This window comes from Neolamprologus multifasciatus, chromosome 3, assembly GCF_963576455.1.
Source record: "Neolamprologus multifasciatus chromosome 3, fNeoMul1.2, whole genome shotgun sequence".
Classification (NCBI taxonomy): Eukaryota; Metazoa; Chordata; class Actinopteri; order Cichliformes; family Cichlidae; genus Neolamprologus; species Neolamprologus multifasciatus.
Window position 1 is genome coordinate 13,635,230 of NC_140441.1, and position 26,844 is coordinate 13,662,073.

General features: G+C 40.4%; 1 protein-coding gene across 2 annotated transcripts in view; it reads left to right on the forward strand.

Moving 5' to 3' along the window:
* Positions 1-4,861: 4,861 nt before the first annotated feature.
* Positions 4,862-26,844, forward strand: part of LOC146521716 (pyruvate carboxylase, mitochondrial-like) — a 316,433-nt gene continuing 294,450 nt past the window's right edge. The window contains exons 1-6 of one of the 2 annotated variants that reach the window (XM_085149207.1): positions 4,862-5,319; positions 20,146-20,282; positions 22,249-22,342; positions 23,537-23,627; positions 25,429-25,594; positions 26,555-26,700. In XM_085149207.1, coding sequence (XP_085005333.1) covers positions 5,318-5,319; positions 20,146-20,282; positions 22,249-22,342; positions 23,537-23,627; positions 25,429-25,594; positions 26,555-26,700 — 636 coding nt within the window. In that variant the 5' untranslated portion in view covers positions 4,862-5,317. Of the gene's footprint in view, positions 5,320-18,157; positions 18,709-20,145; positions 20,283-22,248; positions 22,343-23,536; positions 23,628-25,428; positions 25,595-26,554; positions 26,701-26,844 lie in introns of those variants that run through there. The other variant, XM_085149198.1, reaches the window with a different exon arrangement.

A 26,844-nucleotide genomic window follows, 5' to 3' on the forward strand; every position in this document is an offset into this window, starting at 1 on the left:
ATCAAACAAAAAACATAAAATCAGAGTAGAAAAAGTTATATTTTTTTACTGTAACAACCACAAACATGTTTAATGAATCATATTTCATAACTTTAAATGCAAATATAAATTGTCAATTTTAAAATCATATGTACAAGTTTTGCAAACAACAAGTTATTTGCAGCCATTTACCTTTTACCCTTTTTTAAAGTAACCATTTCAAACTATTTACAGAACAATCAGCTGTTCTGCATTCAATAAGATGCCACACAAATTATTTGTGCCACTCCAAAAAAATAATTTCTGTCCACTATAAAGGAGAACATCACAGCCTGATACCTGCAGGCCTGACAGCAGCAGGTGTATCACTCCTTTTTCTACCTGGAGACAGCAGTCGCCTCATTGTTCTGACACACAACACAAAACTATCCACAACACTACACACTAACTACACAAGACAACACATGAACTACACACTCCAAACACGCTAAACGTCACAAATCTCACACATCTCAAAACTCGCTCTCCCTCTTTCTGCTGTCTTTTTCTCTCTCGCCTTCACTTCTAAAACAACCAAATATTATGTTGCCATATCATTTTTTGATAGGTAGATGGTGCATTTTTCCACCAAAACGAACGGGCTGTTTTTTTTTGTTTTTTGTTTTTTTATATTTTGGTCATAAGCAGAGGGTGCTTGCTAGCGCTGTCCTTAGACAGTAAACATGACGAAACTATTGAGGAAAAAACGTATATATTGTCTATCATGACTCTGGTTTTACGAGGCCTATCAACACAATTTAAAAACTGGTATCTATCACCTTGTTGCTTTGTCATCTTAAAGTGGTCATGTGATTGGCTTACCATGACTACTTTATTCTTCCTCGGTCAAACAGCAGCACTCATGCAATTGTTTCCCCCTTAGCTCCAGGTGTTGTGCCAAAAAGTGATCGTGGGGCAGAAAGTGATTGCCGTCCGCGGGAGCGCGCGCAGCTGCTTAAAGCTGTAGCGCCCAGATTACGATAAACTAAACACAGCTTGTTTGTTAAAAAGTAGTAACGCGACCACACCGCATTTTCTTGTTAGTAACGGTAACGGCGTTGTAACGATAGGAATAGTAATCAGTTAGATTACTCGTTACTTAAAAAAGTAACGCCGTTACTTGTAATGCCGTTATTCCTGAATACCAATACTAATGTTGGGATAGACACAATCAATATTTGGATCGATCCTTCCACCCCTAATAATGACTGCACAGAGTCCAAACTAAGTAGAAAAGATGATCAATGAAAGCACTTCTAAAGTGACTTTAAATGGCTGTGACAGCTCACACAACAATTCGCCCCCGTTTGACCTTTGCCCTTACTTTGGACTCATGAGTGCATTTGAGAACAAAGATTTAAATAATAAAGTTTTAGAATAATCCTTTAATTGTCCCGAAAGGGGAAATTTGGTTTTTATCACAAGATACAACATGGATCTGCACTCTGTCACTGACACAGTTGGAAAGGGGACTCTATTATGTATTAGCTGGCACAAGCATCACTTTGTAATTAGAAAACCTTTTATTTTACTGTATCAGCTTCTGGCACCACAGGCCTGTCTGTCCTGCAGTGAAACAGTAGGCTGCACCCTCAGCTAACATTTAACATGTTTTACTTTAATCTTTACTTTCTTTATCTGTGGTTGTTTTAATCACTCTAATAGTTAGCAGCACAAAGTGTAGTAGCTGTCCACCCGGGCTAAAATATCACTTGGATAATAAGTACTGACACCCTTCATCTGTTCTCTGGCATTTAGGGAAGCTCACAAGTCCACAACATGGCAATAAAATTCATCAAGACGCTTTTATCCAGGAAAATTACCCCATAAACATTCCTTTGGCTTGGCCCAGTGTGGCCTAGCTACAGCGGCGCTGGTGCTGCTACACATTGGCTTGCTGTGGTAGCCCAACTTGGAATATCTAAGAGGTGGAGCTCTGCTTGTAAAGGAGATATGATATTAATCACAAACATTAAGAGACTGGCAGAGAGGGGAGATAGAGAGCCCAACAAAACCTGGAATAAATGAAGGATGATCTGTGAGCAGGAATTCTTCAGTATTTACTTCTCTACAGTCCTTTAATGAAATCACTTCTTTGCCCCGCCATAACTCTGGTGGAGTTGTGTGCGTCCTGTCAGGAATGTCATTGACACAGACTCTGTTATCTGAGGCCGATAACAGAGCAAACAAATGTTGAGAAACAAACACGTATGTAATTGCGTCTGTTGTGTGTGTGTGTGTGTGTCTCAACTCCCGTCCTCACATCGATACATGTAAATGCAGACAGGCACAGAAAATCCTACAAATTACAGACTTTTCTTTGAAGAACACATGAAATTGCTATTTTATTCTCATTTTTAGCTAAAGCAAGCATTGATATGTCAAGATATCAAAATATCTGTCTTTTAAATTAAGATCAAGGTTTAGATATACTCAGGGTCATAAGTTCTGGTACCATTACTTTTGAGACACTGAAAAGGCGATTATGCATAATAACGGCTGTAAATCCTAAACAGCTGATGCAATACTTTTGATGAACACCTTGAATTAAAGCTGAAAGTCTGCATTTTAATCAAATCTTGATTATTTGATTTACAAGCCACTGTGGTGCTGTACAGATGCCCTAAAACCACGTTTCATTGCCTAAATATTGCACAAGTCCTGTCTGTGCGTAGTGCATGATGATTGGGATAAAAGCATAGAGGTCTATTGTCCAGTTTATAAAGCAGGAGTACAAAGAACCATTTTGAGAAGCTGTAATCAAATCCGGTCCTTTTCAGCTCTTTCCTCATTCACAAGTTCCCTCCTTACACGCCAGGTAAGCTTGTCTTTAGAGATCTTTAAAGTCACACAGTGTTTTACACAACTCAAACATACATGGAGTTACTCAGATAATGAAGGAAGTTAAACAAAATGTGTAAGAAAAGAACAAACTGGAAATGTCTCAATATAAATTTAGCACAGAAAGTGGAAAGTAAACTTTGTTTGGTTGATTCTTTCTTTCTTGTAACAATGCTTCTTGGAAATAATCTTAAAACATTGGAAAACCTTTTTATTTCCCCTTAAATGCTGCCACATTTGTTAAAAACAAACAAACAACAACAACAAAAAACCACCTTTGTGGGTAGAGGAGCAGAGTTGAGTATATGTGTTGCACCCATGAAAAAATTGCAGGATCAAACAGGTTATTCTGGTTCTAAACTCGAACTGGAGTAGATGTTTGAAGTCATTTTTCCAGTGAGCACACCCTCACACTGCCTCCACCAAAACCTGTTATCTTATCAGTGCAGCAGTCTGTATAGTATTCTAATCATCTCCTGCACACTTTAACCCTCCGATCCATTTGCTGTAGACAGAATCTGGACACATCAGGGTCCATACTGGTGCTGCTAATTGGACACCTTATTGTCAGCTCCTGGGGAACCAGAAACTCAAATTAGCAGAATAAGCTAGTTTTCCAGGGGCACAACCCACATACTGGACTCTGCTGCTTAAACCATATATTTTCCTTACAGATATTTTTGTCATTTTCTAATTTCTAGTTGACTGAGGAAGATGGAGGACAGAGAGATTGTACAAGAACAAGAAGAACGAATAGTGAAGTCAGCTAGAAAAGCAAAAGTTATCATTCACAAAGTAGTTTTCATGTATTTCATGGAGGCAGCACACTTAAAAAACACCAGTGGACATTCTAAAAAGAGCATATTGGTATGAATGGCAGCATTTTACAGGATTCATACCACTCTGAACACGGCTGAACAGGATGACTGACACTACATTCATGTGACGACTACAAATCTGTTCTCCACTCGTGAAATTGTGGTACATGATGCTCTGCGTCTAATAAAGGGAGGGTTTGTATGAGTTCAAAAACTTTAACATAAAACACCTCTATTACCAGTTTGCTTTCTGTACAGGTCCTTGAGGTGGGTGATTTTCCAGTGTCTGTACTGAATAAGGCTATTTCAAGTGCTTGATGATTTGGTGGCTTGCCTCTATGTGTTTAAGAGACTGAAATAATGTTGTGCATGTTTCTTATCTTATCTGCTTTACCTCAGATAATTCTTTAACTTTAACTTAACTTTTTTTCTTTAATAACCGAGCCTTTGCCTGGGGTTTGATAACTAAAGGTTCCACCCTAAAACGGGTGGATTAGATTGAAATCTCTGATTATTCACTCTAAATTACTCTCTACTACAATAGGTCATCCAATTAATTAGGTTGCTTTAGAGTGTAACATTGTAATGTGTATCTAACTGAATTTAGGTTTGCAAACAGCATATCCCATTAATATTAATTCCTCGGCACTGCTGACGTGATCAGGAGCTGAGCCCCCCCTAAAAGTCTGAACCTAGAATCGCCCCTGCAGCAAAGAAATAATCAACCAAACAAAAAAAGTCATTACTTTTTGTGCTAAGTTTATATCCTTTGCCCATTATTTATACTCTCCCTACTCCAAACCTCATAGTATATGTCTTATTGTTTTGCTACAACATACTCTTTTTATCCATTATTTAAAACTTTGTGTCAACTTTAATCAGTTGAATCATTATTATCTTAAAAAACCCTGCAATAGAAACTTGTGGCTGCATTCTCCTTTCCTAACACCTGAGCTATTCCTGCGTTGATGAGCTGTAAGGGTACAACACTGACAGCCCCTTAGTTACTACGGCGTCGCCTTGTAATTACGTAACCTTACGTAGGGGTCTCCCGGTCTGAGCTCTTTAAACCCTGCCGCTCACTGCGTGCTGTACTATTCCCCTCTGTGATTGGCTGAGAGCAGAGGGGGGCGCGCCTGGTTGCGTCATGTGAAAGAGAGGGATGAACGCTTATGGGAGAGAGAGAGGAGAGAGAGGGAGATTAACGGCAGAAGGCAGGCGCAGTAGACTCCATATATCCGCTACTCGGAGACGGACGGTGTCAGCAGCTAGCTAAGTTAGCTTCAGTAAGCAGTTAGCAACTAGCTTCAGAGTCCTAGCTTCTTCACTACACATAAGAGCCAGTGTGTGTGAGAGAGTGTGTATCTCAACGCTTTGAGCGCCAGCTCGGCTGTCCCAAAGTGACTCTGTGTTTGCGTGTGCGGTGCCAGTCTGTGTGTACACACAAGCCAGCCTCTCTGCTCACTCTTCCTCTTCCGAGTAGCAGCAGCAGTGTGTCTGTAACTGTGTGAGAGAGGTTAGCACGCAAAGAAGCAGACGCACACCCATAAACACTCTCTGATAGTCGACTGTTTACAGTTGGTGTCCGGTTACTCAGCTGCGGATTCACATCATTTCACTGACACCGTCAAAACGCCAGCATGTGAGTACTGATGGGTAAAAGCGTGTGTGTGAGATAGAGTATGAATGAGTCTTGTTTGTTCGGCTGTCATTGATTGATTGCATTTGACTTGAGATTGATCGAGAGTGACTGAATGGCCTAATTTTTAAAGTAACTTAAGTGTGGCACGTGTTGCAAGTGTGGTTTAAAACCACGGTCTTAGCTGCACAGTTGTGACACAGGTACATGCGCAACGTGTGCGTGTTTACCTGAAACAGAACATGAAGTACCAACTGCGTTTACGTTTTAATCAGGAGCTTTCTGTTAGTTACACACAGTCACACACTCATAGCTGACTTATAACCGACTCAAATGTGCACACAGCAACTTCAGGCTCGAGATTTCGTTTCACTGGACAGTTGCAGTAGGCGTAGAAAAGTCATCACTGCTAGCATTGCATAGACAGTATAATATAAAACTGCAGGAGTCCTTTAGCAGATGGAGTTCTGTGTAAAGAAAAGAGTTGACGTCTGTTTACATGCTGAAACTTGCAGCTTGCACAATGTGTTTGTTTTCGTGCAAGCCACACATAAATGGGAGCTCTGACTTTGTTTTTAACCTCACAGATTCTGTAATGCAGAAATTTGTTCCCTGTCATATTTGACCTTTGATCCCGTGGATGTTGGACTGTTTGTTCATCCTCAAAACAACCTTTACTCTGCGTCACACGGTGGTACATGCCAACATCTGTCCCATCCCAGAGCTCAGGGAGACCCAGCAGGAAGTCAGCTAGTTTGATTAGTCATAAGCAGGAAATGCTGTACATCCTTCAGAAGGAACTAATTTCACCTTGATGGTAGTTTTTGGAGCAGTAAAGACAGAGCAATGGGAGAGAAGTGATCCAGAATTTTAAAGTAGCGCACATCTAAATCTTTAAGAACTCTGTTTATAGTTTTTATCTTCCTCCAATAACTGACACCTCCAGCTTCTCAAAAAGACAATTTTTCAGTAAATTGTAGCAACACAGAACCTTTAGAGCTGTTGTGAGTGCAATAAACTGAAAAGGCATGCTGCAAAGTCATCTTAGCTCCTTTTGATGAAGACACGCACTTTAGGCAACTGTGCCAGCTGACACTCCTGCTTTAACTGTGCTGCGGTGACGGATTTAGGCGATATTTGAAGGTCTCGGATGATCACAGGAGATTATATTTCCAGATGTATGTCTTTACTGATGTGTCGTAGGTATAAGGAGCCCTTTAAGTACTCTTTTCTGAAATGCTTTCTAATAAATTAAAGCGAAGACTCAAGCACTTTGCAAAGTGGCATCAACATTCTTCTGTCTCACAGTACATGTTTGTCTACATCCAGGCTACACAACTGCAATTTGTATTAAATATATTTTTATTGTTGCCATTTTTGCACTGTTGCTTCACAGCATGACAGCCCTGGGTTGCTGGTGACTCTGTGTGGAGTATGTTCTCCCTCCTTCAGTCCACAGGCATGCATGTTTAGTTAAAAGGCAATTCTAAAGACTTACACTTGCACATAGGTGTGAATTTTGGTGTGAATAGTTGTTGCGAGCTGTGGCGAGCTGTCCAAATCGTATTCAACTTTCACCCTATTACAGCTTTGATAGGCTCCAGCCCCGATGTTACCCTAAACTGTAAGTGGAAGAGAATGGATGGATGGGTAAATATAGAAATTGTCAACGTAACTTTTGATGCATTTATAAATTCAAGTGACAAAAGATGGATGGATATTTGTGTATTTCAGTATGCATGTATGCTGACCTGCCTTATCCTCCGCACACGTTTTTCAAGCAGCTAATTGGAGTGCTGACCTGTTGTTGGGGTTTCCATGTAATTGCGAATGGATAACTTGTATTATTCATATAAAAAAACTGGACTTTCTCCTTTAATTGCCGCCAAGGCATCATCCAGTCATTTGCATTTAGCTGAGTCAACAAGCGGTGCCATTAAACTGGCAATCAAAAACTGCCACTCTACAACTGACCCTCTTAGGGATGTTAAAGTTTTCAGTTGTGTTTTCCTTGACTGAGCAGATGTGCACAATCACCTGTTGTCTCTCTCTGTGTGAGAAAGAACAACTTCAGACAGTGTCTCAACCTGATCCTCTTGACACTGTCTGGACTTTATGCATGAACATGGCCATGGAGAGCTTTCATCTAACATTTCTTATTTTGGTTGGTGAGTGTGAAACAGGACTTTGCATAAAAGGGACTTTTTAAAATGGATATTATGCAGGTATTACATCACACTTGACTAGTGTAATATAACCTATAAGCTGTTTTTTGCACACTGCCTCTCTACAATTCGAGAGCTTTCTCCTTTGCAGTGTTCATCATTGCTCCCACTGCATCACAGATACTTTTCTTGAGAATAAGATCGACATATAAATGAGAAGTCAGTCCTGAAAAAGCTGAAAATAAATGGCAGGTTCTCAAAAGAGCGTCTAAATTGATCAGTGAAAGTAACGTGAAAATTTGGGATTTATGTGAGAGATCATGTTTCACCAGTACATCGTAGGTCTTCAGGGGGCAGCGTGTAGCAGCGGGCGGTCGGACCATCCTGTTGACTCAGCTGGTAAAGTGTCTGAAAGTCAAAAGTAAAATGCAGAAGGTTCACATAGCTCACAAGTCTTTTCAGTGCACCACATGTTATATCATCCATTGTCTTCCGCTTATACTTGTCAGGGTCGCAGGGGGCTAACCCAGGGCACACCCTGGACAGGTCGCCACTCTGTCGCAGGGCTAACACATACCCTCGCATTAACACCTATGGGCAATTTAGAGTTACCAATTAACCTAACCCCACTAACCGCATGTATTTGGACTGTGGGAGGAAGAGAGAGCCCACACAAACACAGGGAAAACATACAAACTCCACACAGAAAGAGCAGCCTGAGGGTGGAATTGAACTCAGGACCTTCTTGCTGTGAAGCAAAAGTGCTAACCACCATGCCACATGTTATAGATTGTTTTTAACTGGGTACTGATCACATTTTTTTAGCTTGCTTCATTCATAGCTAAATGTTTGCTTAGTAGTTAATTTAAAGAAGCTTTATGCAGCATTAAAACAAGTTCCAGGTCCACTTAAATGATCGCAGGTGTTTCTTGTATCCCAAACTGCTTGCGAATTCAAACCCCTGATTTACTTTTCCACAAGTTCAATAATCTAAACTTTATGGTATGAGCCCCACAGAGTCAAACCTTAAGCTTGTTCCTGCTGCGTGACGCTCACGTTACTGACAATAACTTTGAAGTTTGGTTTACGAGGGCTTGTTGCTCTGATACAGCTGATCTTTATTCTGTGTTATTCTTTCTTGTAAACGCTCTTGTTTAAAGAGCCCGGATATGTTTTGTCCCAGTTTACACAGAGTAATCACTTCTGCCTATCAGGTCAGAGGCAGGTGGGGCAGAGATGGAGACTGCCGGGGTGGAAGAAGGAAGAGAGGAGGGAAGGGAGTGTGGTTGAATGCACATCCATTTTCCATTCGGTGTGCATTCTGCCTCTCTCCATCACGGCTAATGAAAAATGCCTTTTTCAGGAATCGTTGGATCAAAGTGAATCTGCTTTATGTCTTCGGGGAAAGATTTGTGTATGTGCATGTGTGTGTGGGTGTGAGAAAATGTTCTGTTAAAACCTGTTTAGTTCAGTCTTAGCTCACATGATGAGGGCATTGATTGCAGACTGTAAAATAGGTGTTTTTCAGGTGCATTTCCACACAACAGCCTGCAGCTGATTTATTTGTATTAAGCTGGATTCCCGCATATGTTCACACAGCACATCGTGCTTAGTATAAAATATTAAATTCCTGTAAGTAAACAGAATAATTAACTATTGCATTTTCTTTACATCAGTAAGCTGGACTTTTTCCTGGATTCACATCAGATCAGACATCTAAACATGTTCTGACATTAAGTTGTGTTTGGAGTCACACATGCAATAACACAAGGCGCCTGGTAAAGAAAGTCTAAATGTATATTTAAAACAGTACCTCAGGAGAGTCTGTATAATTCTAACTTAAACACTTCTTTAAAGCACATCACGACTTGTTATACAAAGTTACAACTATACACACATAGTAGGCTGATAAAGGCATGTATACACGTTACAGTGCAAAAGTCTTTGATAGCAGAGTAAACAAAAAAGGAGAGCAGAATACTCCAACTTTATTTTCAGTTTTGGAGTGCTTGGTTTAAGAAGGAGCAGAATAAACTGAAGATTGACCTCCTTTTAGCTCCAAAGACACATATGGGGGGGGGGGGGGAGAGGGGGGGGGTGCTTCCCAAAGTCTGACATGCACATGCCCCAGAATCAGTGTCCTCCTCAGGCACGCTGTATGGGTTCAAAATGTGGTCATAAATATTTTGTACTTGTAAATCAGGATTTGTGTGTGTAAAAAGATTTGTGTGTGGACCAAAAAAACCCTGCAAGTTACAAGTATGAATTTTGACCCTATTTTTCTTCCTTTCATCTGATTGGTCAATGTCATGTCAATCACAAATGTAACAATCCAATCAGAGAACAGATGGGTTTGGCTGTCAGAGGGGCGCTTTTTTGAACAAGCTATTTTTTGTCCACACACAAATCTTTTTTACACACACAAATCCTGATTTATAAGAACAAAACTTATTTACAAGTACAAAATATTTATGACCACATTTTGAGCCCATAACGCTGCTGCTATTGGATTTAACTTGGTGGTTACTGGAGTAACTTATTGGCCATGTGCGTGTTTCACTTTTTCATGACCGAATTGGTGGATTTAAGATTTATAACATTTGTAGAAGTATTTATAGCTGATAGCTGAGGGGGACACATCGACCCCATTAAATTTACCTCAGAAGTTTGATGCTGGAGCTCAATTTCATAATTGAGTGCGTTTTAGTAGTAAAGTCGGAAAAAGCAAGAATAATTTTTCTGCTTAGGAAGGTATGCATCACTATCAGTGCAGCACAATGCAATTGTTTTGTTTCTTTATTTTTTAGCAAGTTCTAAATGCACTGCAGTGATGCTACTGATTACAAGTTTTGCAGTTTTACGTAACACTGCGTGGCGTTCCAGTTCTGAAATTCCGACTTTTATGGAGCGCAACAGTAGAAATGAAACTGGTCAGAGCAGTTTGAAACCTGAGCTTTTGTCTCAGAGAGATTATTTGTACCTGCAGTGACTGAAATATTTAAAATTTAGCCATAGTTTGACAGAAAAGAAAAGTAATTCCTTACAATATATCTGGTGACTAAATGCTTATTTTTATGCCTTTCTAACGGCTAATTACTAGGAAGCACAATCGCTAGTTTTCATTAGTAGAACTATTAAACCGTCTCCTTGCTGATAGTTTGTAAGTTTCACTGCTAATCAGTTAGCCGCAGCCAATCTTCTGTTCTGCCTGCTGGTTCACTCGTTGCACTCCTTGTTATCAATGCTTCCCAGGGAGTTTCTCACCTCAGAGTTGGATGTACTCCAATTCAACCATCCCGGGCTGCAACTGGTTCTTTATCTGCTCTGGAGATCCACTACGATAGCGACTCAAACCTTGCAGGAGGTGGAAAATCGGTTTGCGTGCCACTATGCCGAGCACACTGAGGCTACCTGCTCTGGATTTGAGGAAGGCAGCTGATGCTTTTGCTCAGTTACGTTTATCACAAAGTGCTAAAAAAAGAAAATATTTTCAGAGGAGAAAACGCAGCTATTTAATATTTATTTAACCCTCTCAAGGCAGGCGTTGCAGATTTGCAACAGTTAAAAGCTAACAGCCTGATTACCCCACTTACATATTTTATGAGGTTTTTTTTTACTCAGAAGTACCACTGCAGATATTCTTTTGTGCATTAGCAACAAAAACTTAATTTGAGCCTGAGAGGGTTAAGCGCTGTGAAAGAAGACGCATGTACATGCCTGCCACTTCAGCAGCTGCACATGTACGCACTTGCATTGAGCTTTTTTGATAGTCCATTACGTACAGCACATCCTTGTCTTCCCCTGAATGCTGTAAGCGCCGAAAGGTAGACTGTTTGTTATTGCCCAATTTCTGTTGGATAGCTAGCTCTATGTATTTGCCCCTCGATTACCCAAGCAGGGCAAAGTCGAAACTAGTAATGTGTGTCACAACATCACAGACAAGACAGAGCTGAACTTTGATCTCCAAGAAGTTAATGTATGAACCAGAAGTCGCTGCGGTGCTTTTAAGCTGCCTAGCACCCAAAGTTTTCACTCAGTAGCCATATAACCTTTCTCTGAGGACAGGATGATGCATGCATGTGGCAACACATTTTTCTTGAACTGATTTTTCTGGGTTTTCCAATATAAAAATTTAAGACGACTGTCACGGCGAGTGAGATGAGCCGTGTGGAAAATAAAGGTGGATCCAAATGCAGGCACTTGTAAAGGTGTGATGGTGGTTTATTAAACACAAAAAGGAAATGGACAAACGGCGAACGGAGCAAAGGCTAAACTAAACTGAGAACAAACTGACTACAGAACACGAACCTGGACATGAATGAGAGCGGGTGGAAACAGATGACGGTAGACTGCAGGGAAACACACAGATGAAGCAGGGTGGAAACACAGACGGACCAGCAACTACAAACACAGAAGACACGACTTAAATACACTCAGAAAATCACAGGGAGATTACACACAGGTGGGAGACACAGCTGGGAATAATCAACAAGACGAGACAGAGGGAAAACTGAACACACTCACATGAGACGCAAACCTTCACAATAAAACAGGAAACGAGAACACTACACCAAGACGCAGACCTGAGAGACAGACAGACAGAATGACACATAGAACCTAAACTAAATGTGAGATACAACCGAGCACAAATCCTTAACATGAATAAACAGAAACATAGAATTCTAATAATAATAATAATCCTCATAGTGCCCAAAACCACGACAATTATTCAAAAATAAACTAACAATCCAACACTCAAAATACTGGGTCGAAACTGACCCAGAACCGTGACAACGACGTTAGCTATTGACGATGTTTGTGCTTGTGCCTTTTTTGCTCCTGTAACTACTGAGAGGAAGAGACACAGAGAGAGTTGGAGACTTACAATAGAGAGAAAGAGGTCATGGAGTACATTTGGCATGAAGCTATTATTCCACTTTGGCTTTTCAGCTGGGACTTATTTTTTTCAGTACTTGTATACGGTCGGGGTTGAGTTAGGGAAAACGTTGATGCTAAAGTTGTTTCAGATGATGTCATACTGCTGTAATGCATCGTGTTTCATCGTGAGGTGTGCTGAATGAAATCAGGAAAAGACAGGAAGCACGCGATACACCTGGAAGAAACCAGAACCATTAAATGCGCTCGACCCGCCAAGATGTTAGTTCCTCTAACTTGACACAATAAATCCTTTGATGGTTTTTCGCTGCTTTATTTGCAACTTTTCACTGACTGTGTTTTTAGTTTTTGCAGGAGTGAGAGGCCTGCAGCTGGTTTGGAGCCTCCACAATGAAACAGCATGCAGATTTTTTGCTTTAAAAATTCTTTGAACCTTGCTCATATCCGAAACTAAAACAATCCCGTGCATTTTTTTAGACTTAGTGAAAGGCGAAGGTCACATTCCTTTGTCTGTACGCCTGTTAGGGGGCCAGTGGAAAGGGCTCTGTTTTTCTTTCTCAGGTATGCTATGAATATTATATTGAAATTACATTTAGAATAATTGAAAATGGCATTTTTTTGTATGATTTTAAAAAAAAGCATTTCTTAATGATATCCAGTACTTGATAAACTGCAAAACAAGATGTATCTGATGTGTCGGTGTTTCGTTAATGTAAGCAGGTTTATTCCCTGGAGAACATGAGTGGTTCTGATCTCTGACTTGGTCGCTATTTACTACAAAAAGGGATCTTGAAAAAGTTAGCTTTGTATATAAATAAATAGGAAAAAGGGGAAGATACCAGAATGTATGGTTTTTTTTGGATCTTCTGTTTTTTGCCCTTCCAGTAGAGTGGAAATTGTAGCTCCTTTATCCTGTTGATAAAGCGGATTTTGCCTGGATTCCCTCGGTTAAAGTCATGCGTCAAAGTGCTCTTATTTTGCCCACACGTATGCACGTCCTGAAGTAGGCGCCATGTTTTGGTTGTTATCATACAAAAATCCATAACAGTCTTTCAGAATATTACATTTCAAGTTGTCTGAGAGTTAGCTCAACTCCTTCACCTCCTTGAGGCTTTGTCCCTTTCAGGCTTTAGAAGATTGAGCCCACGACAGCAGACTTTGGCCAGTCACGTGCCTCTTTAAACCTGATCAGGTGTTTCGCATAAAGAGTGAAAAAGTCCATGGGGGAAATAAGACGGGGTGGTGTTCTGTGTTAAGTAGGAGAGTTTCAACCTGGGTGAGCTTGGTTAAAATAAACACCCATGTTTGTGTTGTAGAACGTGACCGAATTTTAAGGCTGATACCAATACTGATATTTGGGGATTGAAAAATCGAATAATTTGATATTAGAGCTCTAATATTTGTGCAGTTACTTATCCGCTCAGATCAGAATAGAGAGAGGAGAGCTGCAGGAAGACGGCTGTTTTCTGATGGTCCTGATAATAAACACTCTATTACACAGTACTATCATGACACTTAATTCATGATACAATGTTATTACAGATAATAATCATGTATTCAATAATAATTGCACATAGACTTATGTCACAAGTTGACATAACCCTTTCTCTGGTACTCAAACGTCCCTCAACTTGTGCCTCAGCAGAGCCTGGGTCCATGGGGACCCATACCTGGGTTTCACTGCCTCCAATCTGTGACAGACCCTCATTACCCACAGGATTTAATGGGGGTCTTTGGAAGCTTTGTCAAGCTAAGTGTGTCTAATCTTCAGTACTTTTTTGGTTGAGCGAGAAACTTAACAAGCCCGAGTGAGTCATTGCTTTGCCATCATCGGATGGTGGCGTGTGACACTGGCGCTCATGTTCGTAGCATTCCACGACGGTCCTTACAAATCCCGTGAGTCATATCTGTCCCCTTGTTACCTTGTTAAGAAATCCAAAATCCAAAAAGTTCCTGTTTGTCCCTGTTTGACTTGGAAAGAAAACTCATTAGGAGAACCTCGCAGACCATACTAGAAAAAGGGAGCGCCATCCGGTGGATTGAAAGAGAATTCGATTTTATTCTTCTCGTACTAAAAAGTTAATCATTTTTACAGTTGAAATAATAGGATACGTATTTGATGTAGCAGTGTTGTTACAAAATATTGGCTAATATTGCGATACACTGTGTTGAACTGGCTATTCCTTCGTTCTGTCCAGCACAAATTCAGAGGTTTTGTCTTTTCCAGCTTTAAGTTGTCATGTTTAAGGTGGGGTTTGGGTTTCTCAGCACTTCATGATAAAGCAATGCCTGATTGCTGTATTTCAGACAGTAAAGGTGGACCGTGATCACACCTCATAGTGTTACATCATCTGCTCTTTATATTAGTGCTGAAACGTAGCTAGAGTTGTCTCATAGAGCGCTCGTGCAGCTGTATTTACCCTCATTGTATTCCTTTCTCCAAACACTGCTGCCGAGTGTGTAGCCGATGAGAACATGCAATGTCTGCGCTGCAAAGACAGCATTTATGAAAAGCTTTGCAAGTTTCAGGAAAAGTACACGTCTGTGCTTTTCCTTTCAGTTTTTTGTTGTGTTTAACTTAAGTTAAACACAACAAAAAACTGTTGTGTTTAACTTAACACAACAGTGTTTAACTTAAGTTAAACACTGTTGTTAAACACAACAGTGTTTAACTTAACTCACAGCTGGAAATCTTGTTTAACCAAGATTTCCAGCTGTGAGTTCCCACATGCCGGGAACACGAAGCCCCCGGTTTTATTTACCTGATCATCTTACATTTTTTAGTATGAACCCAAAGCACCCTTTATAGCACTTGAAGGAGCTTCTCATACCGGACGACTGTATCTGAGTCTGTCTCTGAGCCAAAAATAGCAAATATAATTCACGCTCTCCAAAACCAAAATTGCACTCAGATTTAGTGCGACAGCCGGACTGTCCCAGTATCTTCTCGTCATAGCACAACGCACTTTCTGGGACACATTTGCCATTGTTGGCTGCGTGATCTATTAGTGGAGTGAGGTGGGAAGACGGAGAAGTGCAAAGCAGTTTAATAATGCTCTCACATAACGACAGAGGAGGACACATGTGGAGAGCAAATGATGACCTTTGATTTCCTTTTTCTCACAATTGTTGTAGATGATTGTTTGCTAAGTGTTTGTCTCAAGGCCTGATTTGTACTGTCACAAATAAAAAAAAAGTGTGTGTCATATCAGCTCCTTACAGTGGAGCTGTTGAAGTGAAGAGGTCTGCTGCTGTCTTCTTGGATCATTTGTGATTCGGGTGGATTTTTAGTCATTAAATCCATCACATGCTGTGTTTTGGGTTCAGAGTCTTCTTTCCTCTGCCCTCTGCTGAGATTGCTCAAAAGATTTCCAGATTTTTAAAGATGAAAGAGAATTTTAGACGACAGACAACATTTTAAACTAACTGCGATTAGGCTGAAAATATGTTATTGTATTTTTCAGTATCTTTTTTTATGTTCCTGAACGGCGCTGTGATTTTTATTGTTATTATTTTTTAATTGCTACAAAATCTTTAGGGGAGACAAAACAATATTGTATATTGTTTTTATTGTATATATTTTATATATAATAAGATACTAAATATATACAATATGCAGATCTTTTTCCAGAGTTTATTTGTTTAAGGTACTTGGTAGCTTCCTGTTTGGAAAAATATCCTGTTTTCTCATCATCAGAACTGCTTATGTTACGCTCTTCCTTGGAGATTACACGTGTGCGATATCTGGTTCAGGTCAGTGGACTGTTAGGCTATTACAAGAGCTTCGTTTAGCATTTTGAAGATCATTGCTCCGGATTTGTTGCTTGGTATTAGAGATGGCACGATACCACTTTTTTATGTCCGATACCGATATCATAAATTTGGATATCTTACGATACCGATATGAATCCGATATAGTGTTTTTTTAATCAATAAAACGATTTTTTTTAAATATCTTGCTGCATTTTGTATAAGTTTATACTCAAGTTTAAATAAATAACAACACTAAAGCTATTCTGTTATACCTGTATGTAAAAAATACACTGCGCCCAAAATATTTCATAGTTCAGCAACACTGATCAATCTAATAAACGTAAACCTGCTCCATCCTCCCTATTCTGGTATTTTAAAGAGTACTTAGCAGAAATATCAAGCAACCTAACTAATAGGGTTGCAAACTCCCAGCAAAAAAAAAATAGGGAACCACCCCCCACCCTCCAGCTCATGATGCTTAATCGATGTAATCAAATTAAATTTGATGCAGGGGGGAAATGCACAGAAAGAAATTATTTTTCAAGAATAATTAAATAGATTCAACATCTTTCTTCAACAGAATTGCAGACTGCACAGATGGTACCTTCCCAAAGGAAAAAGTACTATAGCTTACTAGGGTATATTAGACTTAACAGTTACTATATACAGTAATGGACTTCTATGTATTTTACATCAGATTAAAACTTTGGGTGTAAGAGTCAGATAATTATTTATTAAAAGCTAGACATTTTAAATGAGAACAAGAAAGAAAAGTATGTCTTTGTGCCCCCTTTTCCCTGTTCATGCCCTATCGGCCCCCCTGGCTAAACTTTGCTAGATCCGCCCCTGCACAGTTACCAGCCGTCAGCTACTAGAAAAGGATCCTGGTCTAGAAAGTAATATTAAATAAATTCTAACAACAGCTTATCAAGCTTAAACATGCTGCTGTTGTTCAGCCGCTGGTTTCCTCTTTCTGGTGCAAAGTGGGCCAAAAACAAAGAAGAGAGACAGACTCGCGACAGAAAAGCCGATCAGCTGATCATTAAGCAGTTTCACGATTGAAGTAGCAGCAGGAGAGAGAGAGAGAGAGAGAGAGAAGAGGCAGTCGCTCCATATATCGGTTGTTAAGCTTAACGCGGGAATGCTTTACAAACATTCAGAGATGAACTTACACACTTGCTTTACTTCTCTCTGGGAAAACTTCCTCGGAGATGAAATGCTGGTTTGCTAGCAAGGCTACAAATACACACAGCGGCTCTATCACGTGATGCACACTGCTGCGACGTGCTACAGTTATGAGCCGAGTTACTCCGTGTAGCAAGTTTTGTGAGGTGCTTTTTTGATATTTAATGGATCGGATTACATTTTTTATTTCTCGCCGATATCCGATCCAGTAATTTGGGTCAGTATCGGACCGATACCGATACGTAATATCGGATCGGTCCATCTCTACTTGGTATACGGACTTTTGTCATGAGTGGAGCACTGCGCTAAACCTCCTTGCAGCTTTGCAAGTTTGCAGGTTTTATTTCTAAACGGTTTCGTGGCCTTCATCATGACACGACTTCCACAGCTTCCCTTATCTGACAGCTTTTTTAATAACACGACAGTGGAAAGTTCACGTAATATGACGTCTTTATATATGTTCCCCTGACTTGTAGCTTCATTTTCACAGTCACAGCCTGTTGCTCATTGGCTGCTTCCGGTTCATGGTGATGGTTGTCATTAAGACTTATTTATGGCGTTTAAAGAATTAAGATCTAAAGTTCAAGACTACCTAGAGGTACTATTACAAGGTTTCAGTCTGTTGTTGTTAGGCCCGATCAGTATTCAGGGCTTGGGAAACTGAATCTGTTTCTTCAGGTGTGCCTGTTGTTTTTGTGTAGATGCAGTATTTGGTTTCAGAGTTTCCACTGCACGGTGTCTACAGACGGCTTCAAGGCATTAACTTATTGAACAATTCTTGTCTCATTTATTCCTTTTCTAATTCGGCTAAATTCTAATAATAAAAGTATTTCCGAAACAGTAGAACGTGAGTAGAAAACGACTTTTTAACTCTTTATCCAGATCTATATCTTGGTGCTCTAGTGTCTCAGCACTTGGGATGCATATGGGATCATATATCTCAGCAGAAACAAACAATTGTCCACAGTAAAGCAGGAAATAACTGTGTAGTGACATGTGGCTCTGATATGTTTATTGTCAATGCAAAGTTGAATTTTAAGAAATTTTTTATTGAAGATATTTGGATTCACGTACAAATAATATTATGGCTTAGGACAAATATGAGACTTGAAGGATGCATTTAAGTCATTACATAATCAGTGCATTAAATAATCAAATGCAGTGATTATTCCCTTTAGTTTGGTTTATTGTTTCATTGGCAAATTGATACTTGTTCTTTCAAGGGGACCTAATTGACTGTAGTTCCGACGTTTGACCACAGTGTGGCAGCAAAGGACTTTTAGTGACGTGCAGGCTGAGGTCTGGCCTAAAGAAGAAGCCTGGCTGCCTCATAAGCGTTGAACTTCTTCTGCCTGTCTCCTTACATGAATGAGAAGCTCTTCATCAAGCTCAGGTAGCTGTGACACGGTTTGCACCTTCACGCACGTGCGTATGGGCGCCTGTGCCACGTGGCGCTCACGCGGCTGTTGGTTTGTTGGTGTTGTGCTGCTAAATGTTCCTAACAGTCAGTAGCTTAATGCCCATTTAGTTGTGATGACATGTGGGTTTGTCAGGTTGTGTGTTTGTCACCCGTTGTTAGCTCAGAGGGAACAAAGCTAGTGTATGTTTGTAAGAAATCTTTTGACTTTTTTATATTTTTTAAAAAATGGGCAGAAAAAAAGAGAGATCTGTTTGTCTGGTACAAAACAGTTTCTATGGTTGGACTTTTCTAGGTAATTAGTCTTCATTTTTATTGCTGTAATTTGGTAGAGAAACTGCACAAACGCACCAGAAACTCATTGTCGTTAATTGGACAAAATAGCTGTTGATTGGCTGCTGGCAAGCAGAGCAGCAGCTGATTGGCTTTCCCGCCTCCTCATTTTCCTTTTTTAATGATAGTCTGGCTTCCTGGACGAAGTTATGCTGTAACTAATCAACTAGAGCTTATCCTTTGAAACTTGTTATTTATTTATTTTTATTGTTATTAGTATCTGTCGATTTTCTTCCGTTTATCCAATTCAGGGTCGCAGGGAGTCATAGGCTTCCTGGATAAGGCGAGAAGCATGGTGCAGCCTGGAGTCATAAGGCTAAGGCAGAGCGCCAGGCATCCTCAATTTTTAAATCGCCAGTTAGCTGAACCCCACTAACTGCATGTTTTTTGGACTGCGGGAGGCAGCCAGAGTACCCAAAGCGAGCCCGCTCAGTTACAGGGAGCAGAAAGGTCCCAGACTGGAGTTGAACCTCACCCATGGAGGCCATAACCCATGGGCACCACTGTGTCATCCATCATTAGTACTAAAATGGTTACTGTGTCATTGTACAATTCCAAAATATGTTTTAAACATTAATGGAAGCTAGACCAATTTAATAAATAATAATAATAATAATAATAATAATAATAATAATAATAAAAAAATTCAAAATTTCTCATACTGGTCTATCCATTATGTTCTCACCTTTCCCTAGCAACAGCCATCACATTCACAGGCCTCAAACATTTGCTCATTGTACAGCCTTCCTTTTCTTTCCCCCCTTCCTGAATCCTTCAATAATCCAGGACTCTTTGTAAATATTAGTTCAAGGACAATTAAACACTTCTGAATAAAATGCCATCTTGTGGAGGCTCAGCAGTAGCTTAAGAGGGAGCTTCTGTAGATTTAATTTCTCCAAATGTGGTTCACACCTCCTTTGGTGAGAACCACAGATCTCTGAAATACTGTTTTTTACATTTAAAAAAAAAAGCCTTGTTTCCTTGTGCATGTGTTAGATTTATCTTAATATATTACTCCTGTCTTCTTACTTCGCATTTGTTTTGTTTGTGTAGTTGAACAGTTGTTTGTTTCTCTCTCAGGATGTTTAGGTACACTTTAGCCCAGAGTGGCCTTGGTGTGTTGGCTCTCCGGAGGGCTTATGTTCTTACCCGATTTGCTCACTCTGCCCCGAAGAAAGAGTATCGACCAATCAAGAAAGTGATGGTGGCCAATAGAGGTAAGACTGCTTTTCTTTTCTTTTTTTCTTTTTTTTCATACCAGTTATAATTTCCCACTGAAGAAGACAAGCAATTGAAAGCACTGTTAAATTAACTACAGTTTAATGCAGTTTCATAATGTAAGAAAAAAAGTTATGACATTTACAGTCTCCCTGAGGCAAGAACAGACTCTTGGATCTGTTAATTTTTAATGCCCAGCATTTAGTTTGCCTTGGCGTATGCTAATATTTAAGCACACATTGTATGTGGGTGGCTGTTGAAGCTAGCTTTGTTTGCTTTAACCTAAAAAAATATTGGATATGAATGTGGAGCTGCCGCCACAGCCGTCATTACTCGGAAGTTGTGCTGTGTACTGGGTCTATGTATTAGTGTTTTTTGAATTTTCTGCTCTACATACTGTCACAGAGGTACTGTCACTGCCGTTCAAAGCTCAACTAAAATAGACATGAAAGTAAATTTATTTATTTTTTTATCCCACTCTGGTATCTGAGGTCTGAATAGAAATGTAATTATAGGGAAAACCCGAGTTTCCTGAACACAAAGCAGTCCACAGTACGGTTGTTACAGGCGGGATAAACATTGATGTGCTTTGAGAGGCGGCCAACGTGCAATCAGTTGCTCTCTCAGGTGATGAAGAGTGTTTGAGTGATAAATAAATAGATTCATGCTTTTTATTCGAATTGCTTTTATTATATTCATTCCTGCAGTCAAATTTAAAATGCTTGATTTGCTTCATTGTTTCATTATTCTAGTTTTATTGGTGCATGGGTTGTCAGTACTGTTGGAGGTCTTGAAAGCACGTGGCGCTCTATAGGCCCCCTGTTGCTTGCATGCATGCATCTCACTAAGGCTCTGTTTAGCTGCTGGAATACATCCATGTGATTCAGATGAGTTGTGGTCTGTCCTTCATGCTCGAACACAGCGAGGCTTTCCATCCATCCCCCCCCCCCCCGCTTCACATCAGCCTGACGCGATAGCAACACCACATAAGATCACATTCTTCACACTGGAGCGCATCGGGCCGTTCTTGGCTGCAGCACGCGCCTATGTGGCGATAAGGGCACACCATCATATCATATCAGCCCAGATTCCACTTCACCAAACATATCTCGTCTCTGCCATAGCCTCTCTGCTCTTTTAGCAACTCCTCTCCTTTCTTTTCATTTCTGTTCCCCACTTCCTGTCACAGCGTTTTGTCCTCAAGACAAGCTCGAGTGCCTTTTCCCTTTTTTGCATTGTTCTTTTAAAGTTAACTACATTTCGATCTGTCAGTTTTCCATACATCTCGTCCTCTTCTCTCTTATCCCTCATGCTTTCATCCCTTTCATGTTCCTGCTGTTGCTCTTCTCCAGAATCTACTCCTTTCATGCTCGTCTACTCTCCTCATATTTATTTTATTTTATTTTTTTAAAAGCCGTACAAATGTTTGAACGCTGTCCTCGCCTTCAAGCAAGAACAACACAGCTTGTTTTCAGCGACTTAACTTTCTCCCTCTAAATGCGTGTTGCTTGAAAAACAAGTATTTGGCTCTTGTGACAGCAAGATAAAAGTCAGGCAGCGTTTTGCTTGTCTGAAGCTGAGATTTTACGCTGTTCTCTCAAACTTGAGTTAAAAACTGTTGACTTGTTGCAGTGTCTGACGTTTTTTTTTTTTTTTTGCATGGGTCTTGTTTTCATGCAGTACATTACAAAGTTTGGGCTTCTTTTCTCAGCTGAGGCATTAGATGCAAAATGCTACAGGATGTTGATAAAATGCTTATAAAACCTAGATGATGAAAGAACTACAGCCTCCCTCTACACACAGTCTCCTAAAAAAATAAAGAAACATTTGCATAATAAAGGGAATATATTAAAAGAAAACACAGAGAGGGAGGGAACAGATGGAGCTGGGAGAATGAGATGTGGCAAAGCTAAACCAAACCGCCTTCTGCACTGAGTCATCACATGTGTTCCTCTCGTTTTTCAGGTGAGATCGCCATCCGTGTGTTCAGAGCCTGCACCGAGCTGGGGATTCGAACCGTGGCAGTGTATTCAGAGCAGGACACTGGACAAATGCACAGGTATTAATGTGTGCTACGTTAGAGTGAACCGTAGTGTTTTAAATAAAGACGGCTTCACGGGCATATGTGTTGCTAAATGTCTCGCCTGCCACTGCTGGATATTGATTACAGAATGCTAACAGCTGATTAGAGGTAATGGCAATTGAAAAGGAGTCTTGGGAGCATTTTTCTCTGCTCCAGCGCTTTGGGTGGGTTCTTTGTTTTGCAGTTGATGTTAAGTGGGGACATAAGTATAATTGTATTGACATTACAAACGTTCAGGTAATCTCACAGCTTAGTTTACATGCACACAAACTAATCTGGCTCTTTGTGAGCTTCAAATATGACACGGATACTTTTCTACTTCTGTTTTTCCTCCCCCCTTTTTTTTTTTTTTTTTGTCTGTCCCATTTGGTTCTTTAGCCGTCAGAATTGTTGTCTGAAGACCAACAAGGATACCCAATGGATTTATTTTGCCAAATGGATCATCATGGCATTGCCTTATTGGTCCATTTGATCGACCTTTTGTTTTTATTATTTTTATTTTATTTTCAGTTGTTACAGACAGGACAGACATGAGTGAGGGATAGGAAAGAAGAAGGAAAAGAAAAACAGAAGGGGAGAGGGACAGTGAGAAAGGGGAAAAAAAAAAAATCTCCTGGATCACCTGTTGAGAGAAAAAGAATAGAAAACAAGCAAACAAAACAAAGCAACATACTAAACACAACACCATCGCATTAATCTAGCTAAGTGTAAACAGCAGTAAATATTAAATGTTGAATGTTGTTGTGCAGCACGCAGGACAGACAGCGCACAATGTGCTTTGAAGTAGCAGCCAAGAAAGGTGTGATTTAAGTCTACGAACAGTGAACACCCGTGTGCACACCTGTGTGGATCGGCGCGCTTGTATTCAAATGGTTTCCCCATGTAATGGTCTGCAAGACTGTTTTTCCTTCCTTGCTTTTATTCGGCTCCACTTTTATTCCATCATTTTCTATTTCACTCTTTATATGCAGCATTGTACCCATTAAACGCTGATCATGGTAATGTTTTAAATGTTTATAGTTTACCTGATTTACTGAAGTACTCCTGTCCAGTATTTATTGAAAGCTGGTGCATATTTGTACATGCAGCCTGATTTTTACACATTTATATTTTGAGTTGGCCACCTTCCGTCTCACTAATGCACGTCTTTGCGTGTTCTCGTCTTCACAGGCAGAAGGCGGATGAGGCTTACCTGATTGGGAAAGGCCTGCCACCTGTTGCAGCATACCTGCACATTCCAGACATCATCAAAGTTGCCAAGGTAACGAGTTTTCACCTTCACAAAAGTAACTCTTCCACTTCACCCGTATGGTGGTTCACATGTCTCAAGAGAAACTCGGAAGAGCTAACAAAGACACAATAAAGCCACTGGGAGGTACAGCTATGTGATAATCAGATTTTTTTTCACTTATTATTTTGGCTCTCGGTGGAGTTAAATAAACAAAATGAGGCAATTCAGATAAAACGGTTTATTTTCAGATTGATGTTCTGACCAAAATGAAAGCAGTTTGATCGTTTGTCCTTGATTTAAGACCAGCAGCGCTGTCATGTACAGTGCCCATACGCATCTTAATGGTCCCCTAAATGAAGAATTTGATAAAGCGCTGCTGGCTAGTTATTAATTTTTGTATTGACTGTAATTGAATTTTTTAGAATTTTTGACTGAAATGAAAATCCATGCTATGCAAGTCTCATCTTTTGCTGTCAGTAGTGGAGCAAAGCTTGTAGCTGGAGACCGGACATGGACTGGAATATGATTCTTTTCTGTTCTTGTTACTTGCACAAGAAAAGGGAATATTGTATTTCTATGCTCTACTCGCACACCCCTGCCCTGTTGTTTTCCTTCAGGGTCAGTATCTGTGTCTAGTGTCCACAGTTTCTTGTTTCTTCCTTTTCCCCATCTTGTTTCTCCTTTCCTTACTTCCTTTTCACTTTCATTTCCCATCTCCCTTCCTCTCCTCTTCCCTGTGCCACTTATCTCTGTGTAGATCATATCGGCTCTTTGTTGCATCTCTTTCCCGTCCTCCCTCCACCCCTCCAGGATATGCTGTCAGTTGTTCATGATCATTTTTCTGATCAATCTCTCATGTTTTATAATATTCTGCGTGGGCATGTGGTCAGCCAGCCAAGTTGGGGAGCCTTTGGCATCCAACTCATTTCTCTAAAATCCGTCTGGCTATCTGAGAGCTCAGCCAGCCCATGCCAGCATTGTGTGTTCCTGTTTTCACCCTTTCATATTTAGTTTGTTTACCTCTTGTTCACAATGTATCGTCACTTAGCCGCTAACAAGATGATTATTTTCTTTCTTAAAATTGTCCAATTAAAACAGTTTCACTTGTGTTGGACGTGAATGCGTGAGCCCACACGTGTGCACCCTACTGTATCGTATTAACCTCTTTTAATCTTCATCTGCTGTCCACGTCTTGCTAAATTTGTGGCTTTTTTATTTTCTTCCCTTCTGTCTTTTACCTGCTTGTGTGCATGCATAGCACTTGCTATGTTTCTGTGTGGCTCAGTGCCTCTTTTGGCCTGCCAGTAACAGCTCCCTTAACAACGGGGCAGCCCATAATTATAGTCCGCCTTGTATCCAAGAGCAGATGGCACATACTGATCCAGAGATGGCTCTATCTGTCAGCCTCGGCAGCTACTGTATCTGTCTGCTACCCTTTGTAGTGTGTGTGTGCGTGTATACACTTACTCGATACCTTCCCGCTGACCCTCAAATTATCTACGCCTGTCTGTTCACTCAGTCTCCTACTGGTGTCCATTGAGGAGATGATGATTATTAAGGTAATGGTAACTAAGATGAAATGAGAATAAAATGAACTCAGAGCCATTTTTAAGTAACACAAATTCTTTGCACTACCATGAGATTGCATGTGTTAAAGCATTTAGGTTAGTGTGTGACACCTCTTTGTTTCTCTCACTAATAGACAGCCAAGTGCTAACTGAGGCCTGCAGTGGCTCTCTGTTTAACACAACTCATGCAGCTTAGCTGAGCTATATTTACTTTCTCTGGGATGGGTGAATTTAAAAAAGTCTATCCATCTGTGCCTACTTAGGACAACGGTGTGGATGCTATCCATCCTGGCTATGGTTTCCTGTCTGAGCGGGCAGAATTTGCCCAGGCCTGTTCGGATGCCGGGGTGATGTTTGTTGGACCATCTCCAGAAACGGTGCGCAAGATGGGTGACAAGGTGGAGGCTCGTTCCTTGGCTATCAATGCAGGTATGATACGACCAACCCAAAATGACGCTCATTTGCATGTATTTTGAGGCTTGCCCATTATAGTGGACCTGTTGTGCTTTTTCTAGATAGATATAGGTGTCTGAAATAATGAAGTCAGTACAGGAAAATTCTACGAGCCAATATCTCAGGCTTCAGACTCCTCCAAATGCCCCTTTCCTGACAGCATTTTTAAAATATTCCTGGCTCTTAAAAATGGCAAATGTGCTTAATTTGGTCATCTCAGGTGAGCACAGCAGCCTCACAACCCTGCTATTCAAGCCTTCAGCAAATCAGAATAAAGTTGGCTCAAAGGGAGAATTGAAACGGCTTGTATCAGAGGATGATCTGAAGCACCAAGGCCCTGCAAAATATGAAGATTGTTTTGAACCTTGAGTCATACAAGGCTGTTCGAGTAAAGAGAAAATATGGAATGGGAAACGTGTATAATAGATTTGTATTATGTGATGGTGGTAGTTGTATACTTTGATAAAACGGAAGCGTAGCTGACTGGTAGTGTGCATGTAAAGCTTGTGATGCTATTAGTAATAGTGTGGCTCTAAATTTAAATCGCTCTGCAAGATGACTCACACCTCCATCTACCTTTCACTCTGGCCTTGCATTTGCTGTCGCTTTAATGCGTGTATTAAATTTGTATTCACTGAGGTGATGAATATTTTAAGAGCGTGCTCTTTTTCTTTTATGCAACTGTAGAAAATCTAACAAGCTCTATTTCTATTAATGGGATGCTTTTGTCATTTTGAGCCACTAAATAATTTAGTATTTCAAGACCAAGTGAATCTTAGATCGCACTGCTGTCTTTAATGGCTGCCAATCTTCTTTGATTATATCAGTAACTGTCATAATTATGGTGCTAGTTTTTTTTTTTTCCTTTTTTCCCTCCTCTGTAACATTTGACATCCTTATTAAAGTAATGTTCGTCACAAACTCAACCCTGTGTAGGAGTACCTGTGGTCCCAGGAACAGATGCTCCCATCTCAAGTCTGCAGGAGGCGCAGGCGTTTGCCCAAACATACGGCTTCCCCATTATCTTCAAAGCAGCCTATGGTGGAGGTGGTCGCGGCATGAGGGTGGTCAGAGAATATGAGGTGAGCGCTTGTATGGTGTCAGAGGAAGCCGTTTAAACGGAGTCTTGACCGACCAACCTAACGACCTAATGTTTTTATTAATTCGGTTTGCTCTGAATCGAGTTGAAATTGCTTGAAAATCTCAAACTGGGCATTAAACTCTCT